The sequence below is a fragment of the Piliocolobus tephrosceles genome, chromosome 19, assembly GCF_002776525.5.
Source record: "Piliocolobus tephrosceles isolate RC106 chromosome 19, ASM277652v3, whole genome shotgun sequence".
NCBI classification, from domain to species: Eukaryota; Metazoa; Chordata; class Mammalia; order Primates; family Cercopithecidae; genus Piliocolobus; species Piliocolobus tephrosceles.
Genome location: NC_045452.1, coordinates 31423218 through 31434767, shown reverse-complemented (window position 1 = coordinate 31434767; position 11550 = coordinate 31423218). Strand labels below are relative to the sequence as shown.

Below are 11550 nucleotides of genomic sequence, written 5' to 3'. Positions count from 1 at the left end.
GCACCGTAAAACCAGGAAATGCCACAAAGAGGATGCACATGCACCTGCCCTGATGTCAACACATGATTTCATAAGTAAACACATAGCGAAGGGTCCACCAACATTCCGTGTGTAAGAATTTTGAGTAATAGCCGGGTGCGGAGGCTTGCGCCTGTAATCCCAGCACTTTGAGAGGCTGAGGTGGGTGGATCACCTGAGGTCGGGAGTTCGAGACCAGCTTGACCAACATGGTGAAACCCCATCTCTACTAAAAATACAAAAAACATTAGCCGGCCGTGGTGGCAGACGCCTGTATTCTCACCTACTTGGGAGGCTGAGGCCGGAGAATCACTCGAACTCGGGAGGCGGACGTTGCAGTGATCCAAGATGGCACCATTGCCCTTCAGCCTGGGCAAGGAGAGTCAAACTCTGTCTCAAAAAAAATAAAAAAAAAAAACTAATAACAATTTTGAAGAATAAAAGGAAAAGGACGGAGGGAGGGAGAGAACCACCCCAAGAACACCACAGTCTTAACTGCTGCAGGACTGACCCTAAGGGCAGGGGTCTTGGAGGAGAAACAGGGCATTTGCACGGCCTCAGAGTATGTCACCCAAAGCCTGCACTCGTGACTCTGGTGGTTGTACCTGATGCCCACAAACTCTCTCGTGCCGCTCCTTTCCGGAGGTGGGGCTTAACTCTCCTACCCTGGAGTGTGGGTTGGACTCGTGACTCACTTCTAACAACAGAGCAGGAAGGAGCAAAACTGTCCGTGCAGCAGAGAGCTGGCACACAGCAGCCTGGCCAGGGACAGAGCTGGCGCGCCCGGCACGCGTGCGGTGACACGCAGCCCCTGCGTGACGGGAGACGGAGCCCACCACCCCTCCGGGGGTCTCTTCCCCCAAACCCACCGTGTTGGTCTCACCACGAGAAAGCATTAGAGAATACAAGTTTCTATAAAATCCATGACCAGAATCCAATCTTGACAATTTCTCAGTCTTTTATTTTGTGGAAAATTTCTCTGTCTTTTTTTCTCTTTTTTGGCCAGCTTTTCAATCATTCTATTAAAATAATCACCTCCAGTTGTCAGAGTTCAGAGGATGCGGTGAGGAGACCTGGAGCGTGATATCCTGGGACAGAAGGAGGACGTTGGGGGAAAACTAAGTCTAAATCAAGTCTTTCATTCAGTTCGTTGTGTGGTGTCACCGTTAATTTCCCAGAGCTACAGACAGCTTAGTAAGCACATCGATGTGAGCTGCGTCAGCAGAAGGGGAGCAGGTGACAGGCCCGTGGACGCTTGCTGTGGCATCTCTTCAGCTCTTCTGTAAATCTAAAATTATTTCAAGATACAAAGCAAAACAAATAATACTTCCGAGCCTCTATTTCGATGATCTATATTTGCAGCATTAATGAGCTAGAAGGAAAACAACACGAAAAAGTCCAGCCAGTTAAGCGTCGGGGACACTCTTGGGGACTTCTGGAGTGTGGTGGAGAATGGAGCGTGACTGAAGGCCGAGCCCCCTCAAAGCTGAGTTGCTTTGGACCCGAGGCCCTGAAGCCGCCAGTACGCCGGCCGCACCTCTCCAGGCCACAGCCTCTGTCCCAGCTGGGCTCCATCTGTGGGCTCAGGGGTCATCCAGGCCAGGCCCGTCCGGGTTCACTGGGGCCTTACCTTATAGTACATGTGGCCACCATGGCCGAGGGAACCCACGCCTGGGAGGGCGGATTTCCAGGCTGGAAGCCTCCGGCGATGACGACCATGTGGCAGGTCCCCTTCTGTGTGGCTGCCTTTCCCTGTGATGGCTCTGGCCATGCCACGGACAAACACCTCTGGGTCTCGGCTGCCACCGCAGGCTCCTGCGGCACCGCCCACCTGGAGGCACCACCCCAGAGACACGAGCCTCGTTCTTCTGAAGAGCCGTAGCCTACGCCTTTGTTTTATTCCAGAGGGTCATTACAGGGAACCAAATCTGTACTGGGGCAAAGTCTGCTTTGGGGCCCAATGTCCCCCCAGTTTGTCGGATAGCTGTGCTTCCGTGCTTCCGTGTCACTGCCTCTTCCACCCTCAAATCTCAGCCGAGGAGGCCCAGGAGGACACTCGGAACATGCAGAGGGGGAGACGGGGACGAGGAGTCACCAACAAACCAAAGAAACCCCGACCTGGAGGCGACCGTTCTAAACACCAGGTGGGGAGTCACTGGGGTGGGGTTTTGGGGTTTCCTTCACAAGCAGCCTTCGAAATCAGAAGAGATTCCTTTTCTGCTTATACCAGGGGAACTAAGAATCAGCCCACAGGCAGTGGATTGGCCGAAGTGACCTTTCAGGATGCTGGCCCTGTGCCCCTAACGTCTCCCAAAATGCTGATGAAGCCGAGCCACTTGCCGTGATGTGTTGAAAATGGTGCAAGACCCCACACAATCATCCCTGAACCTATAATGCTGATGCTCTAATGTAAAAGGAGTATTTTCCCGCTTGAGATAAAATGCCATCAGATGCCATCTGTGCTGCCTGTAATTTTAGCCATAAATCCTCGTTGTATTTATCGGAGATTTGTTTTTCAAGATGGCTAATTTTAGTCTCCAATTCAACCGCACACTAATTTTCCTGTTTCTTTCTTGCTGAGAAATCTGATATAACAGCTCCTCATAGAAAGGGCTTGGCAGGTTCCCAAAGCCCAGCAGCCTCATTTACTTAGAGAGAGGTTATTTTTTCTTTCTTCCTCTCTCCCCTCTCCCTCCTTGTTTTGGCAGCGCGGTTAGAATTCAGAAGAGTTGAAATAAAAACAGGATTGCCCTTGTAGAGACAAGCGAGGATGAGCCGGGTGGGCTGGGCATCGAGGCGAGGGGTCAGCCTGCTCCAGGCAGGGCGAGGGTGTCCCTGGACTCGGGACCACTGCGGGGGTGTCCCTATCTGGGAGCGCAAGGAAATAGAACAGCAACAGGAGGGGCCTCCGAGCCCAGCACCGCGACATTCCCTGGGCACCGCGTCACGCTGTGGAAAACATTTGGAAAGCTTCCTTCATTTTTCTGAAATAGCTGAAGTGATGCAGAAGGTTGGCTGAAAGTCTAAATCTAATTACAATAGATAATCTGGAATGGCCCGTCAATGGGGAAGGAATTGTGGGGTGGAAGCTTTTTTAAAAAAAGAGGCACTTAGCCATAAAATCTGCATATACCAGTAAATTTCATCTACAGCAACCAAAATGTGCATCTTCCATCCTGTTTCCAAAAACTCTGAGTTCTCTTGGGAAACACCGTGACTTGGGTGGAAAATTTTCGGACTGGAGGTGCACGAAAGGGCGTTCTGGCAGTGGGATGTGCCTTCCTCCAAGGCCTGAGAAGGAGCCCGCCTTCCCACGTCGCCAGGGACAAGAACAAGATTCCCCCACACGGGGAGGACACAGGGGAGGGAGATGCCCTGGAGCATCTTAGAAAGCTCGGAGCTCAGAAAACAGATGACTGGGCTGAGGATTCTTTTAGATGCTGGCTTATGTTGGAATGTGATTACTGGGGGGAAAAATCCACTTTACCATTAGGTGAAAGCTAAATACAGCTACAGTTGCTGACAGCATCATCACAGCAAAACGGCTCCACAAATATTCTTGCTCTTACCATGTTACAGACAAGGATTAGAGAGGCTAAAAGCCTGTCCCAAGCTACCTGCAAGTGTGGGACAGACCTTGACTCTGCTGTCAACCTGCAGAGCCCAAACTCGTGCCCCCTGTCCCCAGGGGGTCCCCTGAGCCTTACACACTGCCAGGCACACAATAGGTTCTCAAGAACCATCTAGTGCACATTTTAATGAAAATTGATTATATATTTTTTCAATAGAGGCATCGTATGATATCCTGATTCAATCAGAAGTCACCCGAAGCATCATTTCCTGTGAAGGGAACAGAAATCGCATACAGACATTGGTGGACACATTGAGAAGCCGGCACCTCCTGAGAATTGAGAATAGGGCTCTGCTCTCCCCTCCCTCTCTCTGTCCCTTCTTCACTTTGCTTCCTCCCTCTCCCGAATCCCTTCCGTCTGTCCTTCCATCTTTCCTTAGACAGACAAGGAGATGTCACACAGTCTGTGTCCTGGCAACGAGCATAGAGGGAGCGAGGGAATTTATTACAGGTATTAACATCTGCAGATGCTAGTTTACGGGATACATGATGTTGAAGGAGGAAAAATGAAGAGTGCAGATCCCCACGCTGCAGTGTGTGATACACAATCGGTCTCATTGCTGGACAAGGCTTCACTGGATGGCCAGTGAGGAAGGCTGGTGCACATCCGCAGTGAGGGCAGAGAAGCTCTCCGAGACGAAGACACCAACATGGCAATGAAGTCATCCATCCGCAGCCCTCAGTCCAATGCATCAGACCCAGAGGCTGGAGGAGCCTTTCAAAAAGACAACATAACCCCCTGCACACGGCATAACTCATGGTGCAGGGCCAGGAGACATGGCACCTGCTCCTCACGAGACTCCCGCCCAAGTCCGATTGGTCAGCGATGGTGGAGAGAAATGACCCGTGGCCAACTGCTCCTTGACCTCTGTGTCCCATTCCCGAACTCCCTGTGATTCTAAAATCCACCCCCGCAGTTGTCATCTCAGGGAACTGACGTCTGACTGTGAATCCTGGACTCTGACTTGGCTCCAAATTGTCCCTGCATATGGGCTGTTCCACAGAAAGGTGAGAGCTTCATGCCATCCAGAAACACGGTGTTACCTGTCCTGAAGAGCTGGCAGGTGCGCACACAAAGCTAGGGTGGAAGGAGCGTTCAAGTGCTCTCCCATCGCGGACAGTCAGCCCGGGGTCAGGGACTGTAGGGCTGACCAGGTCTCCTGGCCAGGGTCATCCCATGCCCTGTGCGTCCCATGTGGTTGCATCCCTCAGCTGCAGGGTGATGTCAGTGCCTGGGTGGGTCTGTCCATTTGTAAGGGTGGGATGGACACCCCTGCAGAGGCTGGGGGTCACATACTCAACACTGAGGCACAAAGCATGGAGACACCAAATACACACACACAAGACTCACACAGACAACACTGAGACATAGAAAACACGGAAACACAATGTGGACACACAATGCTGACACACACACAATACAGACACACAACACTAACGCACACCACACTCACACAAACTAACACACATCACACTCACACAACAGGGACACACAAGCAACACTGACTCACACAGTGTGGACATACACAGCACTGAGACACACAACACAGACACAACACTAACACATGTCACACCCACATGACAGGACACACATACAACACTGACCCACACAGTGTGGACACACACAGCAAGAGCTGAGACACACACAACACGGACACACACGAGCGAGCTCATGCAAACAACACTGACATGTACACACCCTGCTGACACATGCCACAGAGACGCACTCCCAACGCTGACTCTCTGCACCCACCCGCTTCTGCCATGTGTCCTCTGGCTCCCATCCTGGGCCAGGCCTTGACGATTACCAAGGGCCAAGCAGGTGTGGCTAGTGGTCGGGAGACTGTCTTCCTTTGTGGAGGGATGCACAGCCGTGGGTGATTCCCAAGCTCCGGGACTGTGCCTGTCCTGCGGGGTTAACAGGAGCCTGCCAGCCTCTCTGCCCATCTGTGTTCCCACCCTGGCAGCTGTCCGATCAGGACAGCACGAGGGGCAAGGGATCCTGGACTCAGAAGAGGGGCTCAGGGTTCTGTTTCCTGTGCCCTCAGCCATGCCCTCCGGGGCTTCTTAGCCAAGGTGCCCCCTGTCACGGATGGCTTTTAGTAGAGCATGGTGCTGTCTCTGTTAGTGGTTTTTATACTCGTTCTCTATTATATAAAATAGATACATATTTATAGTCACATGTGTGTGAAAGACACATTTTTACCCAAATGGGTTTAATATTTTAGACATTGATTTTTAGCATCTAATAATAGACGATTTATTTGAAAATATTTGAATCCCTTACCATGACCACCCATGTGGATTTGGCATATGGTACTGCTGGGTGCAGAGACCATGATTTATTAACATGTCCTTTGGTGGTAGGCAATTAAGGCTTTCCCATTTTTTGCTCGTTTCTGAGATGTCACAAAGAACATTCTTTTTCACAAATGTTTGTGTCCTTATGCAAATATGTTTATTTTGAGATAACCCCCAGATGTGGACGTATGTGTCCAAGGTATCTGCATTTTAAGTTGCAAAGTTGTCAATTGTCTGCAGATGGTTGGTGTCTCCCTAAGTTCCACAGCAGTGTACAGGGACGTCTGGTCTCCCCACACAGCGTACGGGGGACGTCTGGTCTCCCACATCCGCCCAACTCTGGGGGCTGCTCAGTCCCAAGTCCTGTCTTTCCAAGTCCTGTCTGAACCAGGCTCCTCCTCTGCCGATGAGGGCGTTGCTGATCCCCGATCCCCAGGTGAGCCGAGGACCCCTCCCCTGTGTTCCTCCCACACGAATCCCCGATGTCTGAGGGCTGCCTCTGCTCGTGTCCCCGGCTGCTTTGATCTTCTCTTGGATTATTTACCTTTTTACAACTTGTAAAAGATCTTTGTGTATTAATGACATTATTAACCTTTTCTACAATACGTGTGACAGTGTGTTTCCATTTTGCACCTTTGCCTTTAAATCTTTATGATATTTTTAAATTGCCTGAAGCTTCTCAAATTTTTTCTTTTATAGCTCACAGGTTGTGTATAACGTCTTGAAAGCTTTCTTTTTTGGTATTTTCTTTTTCTTCCTTTGTATTTTCTTCATGGTTTCATTTTCAGCCCTGGATCCATCTGGAATTGTGTGTGACTTTATATTTAAAGTGATAAAAACTCCAACATTTTTCCCGTGGCTGCCCAGGGCCTTGCAGTGGTTACTGAGGAAGCACCTCAGCCCTGGAGCTAAATCCTTTGCCCTGTGCTAAATCTTACCCATGTTTGGGACCTGTTTGGATTGTGAAAACCTGCTGGGTTTGTCTGCCCGTCTGTGCCTGCAGACGTCTAGAAGCACCTTCATCATCCAGTTTAAATTACATTATTGGCCGGGTGTGGTGGCTCACGCCTGTAATCCCAGCACTTTGGGAGGCCAAGGTGGGCGGATCACCTAAGGTCAGGAGTTCGAGACCAGCCTGACCAACATGGTGAAACCCCCTCTCTACTAAAATACAAAATTAGCCGGGCGTGGTGGCAGGTGTCTGTAATCCCAGCTGCTTGGGAGGCTGAGGCAGGAGAATCGCTTGAACCTGGGAGGCGGCAGCTGCGGTGAGCGGAGATTGCGCCATTGCACTCCAGCCTGAGGAACAAGAGCAGAACTCCATCTCAAAAAAAAAAAAAAAAAAGAAAAGAAAAGAAATGACATTATCAAACCAGAGAGGTGCAGCCCTTCCCAGCCCTGGTTTCCTTGGTCATACCTTTATTTTTCCAGATAAACTTTAGAATTATTTACAGCATTTCCAAACATCCTGCTAGTATTTTATTCGGAGTCTCAGTGAATGTGTGAGTGAATCAGGAACATTGCTGTCTGGAAGGCACCTCACGACTTCCGGAAGGCAGAGGCGTGGGCCGCTCTGGCTCTCAGCTGCGTCCCCAGAACCTGAAGCAGGGACTGGGCTCAGCAGCTTTGCTGGATGTTGGATCCTGATGGCATCAAGTCTGCCCATTCGGGACAGATGTGGATTTTTATTTTATGTTCCTCATCAGAATGTCAAACTTTCTCTTTTAGGTCCTGCTCATTCGCATCGGCTCCTTTGCAAGCTGCTTCTCTGGATGCTGCTGGTGGGGTCTCCTCTCCCCTCCCAGCCCCTCCTGTGCAGCCCCCTGGCTCTCCGAGACCCCTGCTCGGCTGCCTGGCTGTTCTCCCTCTGCAGAGCTTCCCTGGGTGTCCGCGTGAATCCCTCCCTCCCTGCAAGGCTCTGCCAAGGGTCACCTTCTCGATGCAACCCTCCCTAGCCACCCCGTGTGAACACACACAGACATGCACAGGTGCCACAGACAAATGTGTGCACACATGTATATGTGCTCACACGTGTGCACACATTCACACGCACACAGAACTCCCCTCCCTCGCCTGCTTCACGCTTTGCATAAAGCGCTGGTCGTCTCACGTGATGAGCGTTTTTCTTATGTACTTGATGTGCCGTCTGTCTCTCCCACCTAGATTCTAGGAGGACACAGAGTTCCCGCTGTTTCTTCCCTGTGGTGTCCCCACCATTTAGAACAGTGGCTCGCAGGCAGTGGGGCTTAAGCAGTAGGTGTTCAGCAGCCACGCTGCTCTCCTCTTGTGCCTCTTACTAGAATCTTGCCTCTCTCAATGCATCGGTAACCACTCACTTTTAGCCACTCCTCCCAGAAGCTCTTAGTGACTGGATGCCGGATGTGGGGTGGGGGGGAACACAGTATGTGACCCCTCCCTCACGAGCTCTGCCTTTGCAGGGAGTGCCCTGTCCTGCGTCCCCCAGAAAGCCTAGCGCTTGGTGTTAAGTACAGAAAAGTCAACCGATGGCTCACGATTCATATATAAATTGATGTGATGAGGGGACATAACAAAAGCGGCACCCTCAGGAAACCAGGAACGGTTAAGACACGAATTCCAAATGTCCTTATCTGGTTGCTGAAGCAGACCCTGGTCTCTGTCACTGAATGTACTTGAAGGTTGAACAGGAGTGTTCCCTACACTGACTCCACAGCGTGCTCTCATGCTAATGCCTACACTTTGTGCAGGCAGTGGGGATTTGGGCCCCCCAGGGTAGCCCTGATAGCCTTTCCCCAAAAGACTTCCCATCTGTGACCTCATCAGGTGGCCCAGGGTAGAGGTGGTCAGTCACACTGGCCTCGCATGGCAGCTGCCCCTGTTCTCCAGTGACAGCAGCCAGGACGCCTTCTTCCCTGTTGACTATCCCCACAGAACCATCTCTCAAGCAGGCGGCTGGGAGTCATCCTCACCTCCTTCCCTGGCTTCTTCTCCCCATTCCAAGCCTTAGGATTCTTTTGTGTGGGGGGGTTTTGACTGAGAGATCCTGCGTGGCCCTAACGTACATAAGCTGTCCCAGACTCGGAACAGAGAAAGAGAGAGAAGAATTGGTGATACAAACTCTGTATCTGAGATACATGCAAAAAATAGATGTGCTCAATTATCCATAAACTTTAAATCTCAAGTTTTTTAGTAGAAAATCTCCCCAGACATCTGAGAGCTGCTTCCATCACAGGCAATGGGAACTCATGTACAAGATGCACAAACTCACCTTGAGTATTTATTAAATACCTGCTGAATAATTGGCTCCTGCCAGCATGCTAATGGAAGCCCAGAGGACCTGAAGTCGACTCAAAGCCCTTCATCTGCAAAGGCACCTGTGCCATTTGCATTTTCACCTTATGTGCACTCATTACCATTTCTTTTATATGTTACTAATTATGCACCTTTAGATGTCACTTTCCTTTTCTTCCAAGTGAGAGCGGTTGAATTGCTTGGTGAACAATGGAAAGGGAGCTGTTTAAAAAGCACATTTGTACACATGAACACACCTGGTGAGCATGCTGCATTCCAGCCGTGCAAGGGCAAAGACATCCACTGGAAGGTGAGCCCACAAGAGACTGGGCCAACACCGAGCACGGGTGGGATCGGATCATGTGTGTGTCCTGACAGTGTCCAGGTTAATTGCACAGACGCCCTTCCCTCCCTGCTCCTTCTTTACCAGCAGAGGAACTCTGCCTCCTCACAAGGCAGCTGCTGACTGACAGACCTGGCTTAAAGAGGAGCTTTTGAGCTCTGTGACATTGTCACAGAGCAAATTGGCACAGCCCCAAAGCTTCTTCAGAGCGTCCACTGCAGTGCTTAATGAGAAGCAAGACAAGAAGATCTGTGGGAGGAAGGGCAAAGGCCGCAGGAGTCACCAGGTGTCAGAGACGGAAGCAGAGAGGAAGTAGGAAAAGGAGATAAAGGGAGAGGAGGCACAGTACTGGGAAGGGCATGGAGGGTGTCAATGGGCAATGCCAATAGGGCCAAATGTCCTTCACACTCTATGGCCTAACCACAATCAAGGTGCCCTGTGAGACCTGCAGACAGCAACATCTCTTCCAGGGGACTTTAGGACCTTCTTATCAGCCCAGTCCAATCAAATCAAAAGCATCATCCATTCATCCATCCACCCACCCATCTACCCACCCACACATTCATTGACCCACCCATCCATGATCCATCCTTCCACCCACATATCCATCCATTCACCCATCTATCCATCCATCCATCCATCATCCATCCACTCATTCACATATCCATCCATCTACCACCCATCCACACAGCCACATCATACATACATTCAGGCATCCACCCATCATCCATCTGTCCATCCACACCTCCATTCATTCACGCAACTATCCATCTACCCACCCACAGATCCATTTATTCACCCATCCTTTCATCCACACATCCATCCACCCATTAATCTACAATCCAGTCATCCATGCTTCCACCCACATCCATTCATCCGCCCATCCATCCACCCATCCACACATCCAATCCATCCATCCATCACCCATCCACACATTCAGGCACCTGTTCATCTCCCCACCCACACATCCATCCACACACCCATCCATGATCCATCTATTCATCCTTCCACCATCCATTGACCCACTCATCTACCCATCCATCCATCCATCATCCATACACCCATCCACACATCTATTCATTCATTATCCACTACCCATCCATCATCTATCCACCCATCCACACATCTATGCATCCACCCACTCATCCATGATCCATCCTTCCATCCACCACCCGCCCATCCATCCATTCATCCAACCATCCATGCACCATCATCCATCCACCCATCCACACATCCATTCACTCACGCACCTATCCATCTACCCACCCACACATCTATTTACTCACCCATCCTTCCATCCTTCCACCATCCATCCACCAACTCATCCATCCACCTGCCCATCTATCCATCCATCTACCCACCCATGCATCCACACATTCATCCATCCATCCATCCATCCATTTATCCATCCATCCATCCGTCCATCCATTCATCTCTCCTTGCTTCCATCCATCCGTCCATCAATCTCAATATTCAGCTCTGAGGGTCATGGATGCTATCTAGGTTTGAACTCAGTCTCTGTGACATACAAGCTGTGGGTTTGTGCACAAGTTATCTCATTCTTTGTGTTTTTGATTCCATGCACAATCATGGAAATGATAGCACCTTCTTCCCAGAGCTGTTGGGAAAATTAAATTAGACTGGAGATGTGGACTTAACACAATGCCTGGCCCACATTCAAGCCCATGGTCGTTAGCTCTTCATGTGGTGGTGGCTGTTATTTTAGACCTGAGGTGTTTATGGAAGGCTTTGGGGAGGCTCTATGTGAGCACAATCCTAGAGGGAGGGCTTTGGTCACAAGAGACAGCCTGGACAAAGGAACAACTAGGGAACAACAGAGCATCATGAGAAGGCAGGGCTGGAGGGGAGGGTTTGAGTGTGCTTCGGGCAGGGCTGGAGGGGGGGGTGTGAGCCTGCTTTGGGCAGGGCTGGAGGGGAAGGGGATGGAGGGGAAGGTGTGAGCGTGTTTTGGGCAGGGCTGGAGGGG

At 50.6% G+C, this 11550-nt stretch overlaps 1 protein-coding gene across 1 annotated transcript; it reads left to right on the top strand.

Moving 5' to 3' along the window:
- The first annotated feature begins 763 nt into the window (after positions 1–763).
- LOC111549154 lies at positions 764–2760 on the top strand. Its single transcript, XM_023222273.2, has one exon. It carries the CDS (start codon positions 1364–1366, stop codon positions 1898–1900), a length of 537 nt encoding a protein of 178 aa, XP_023078041.2. The 5' UTR covers positions 764–1363; the 3' UTR covers positions 1901–2760.
- The last annotated feature ends 8790 nt before the right edge of the window (positions 2761–11550 follow it).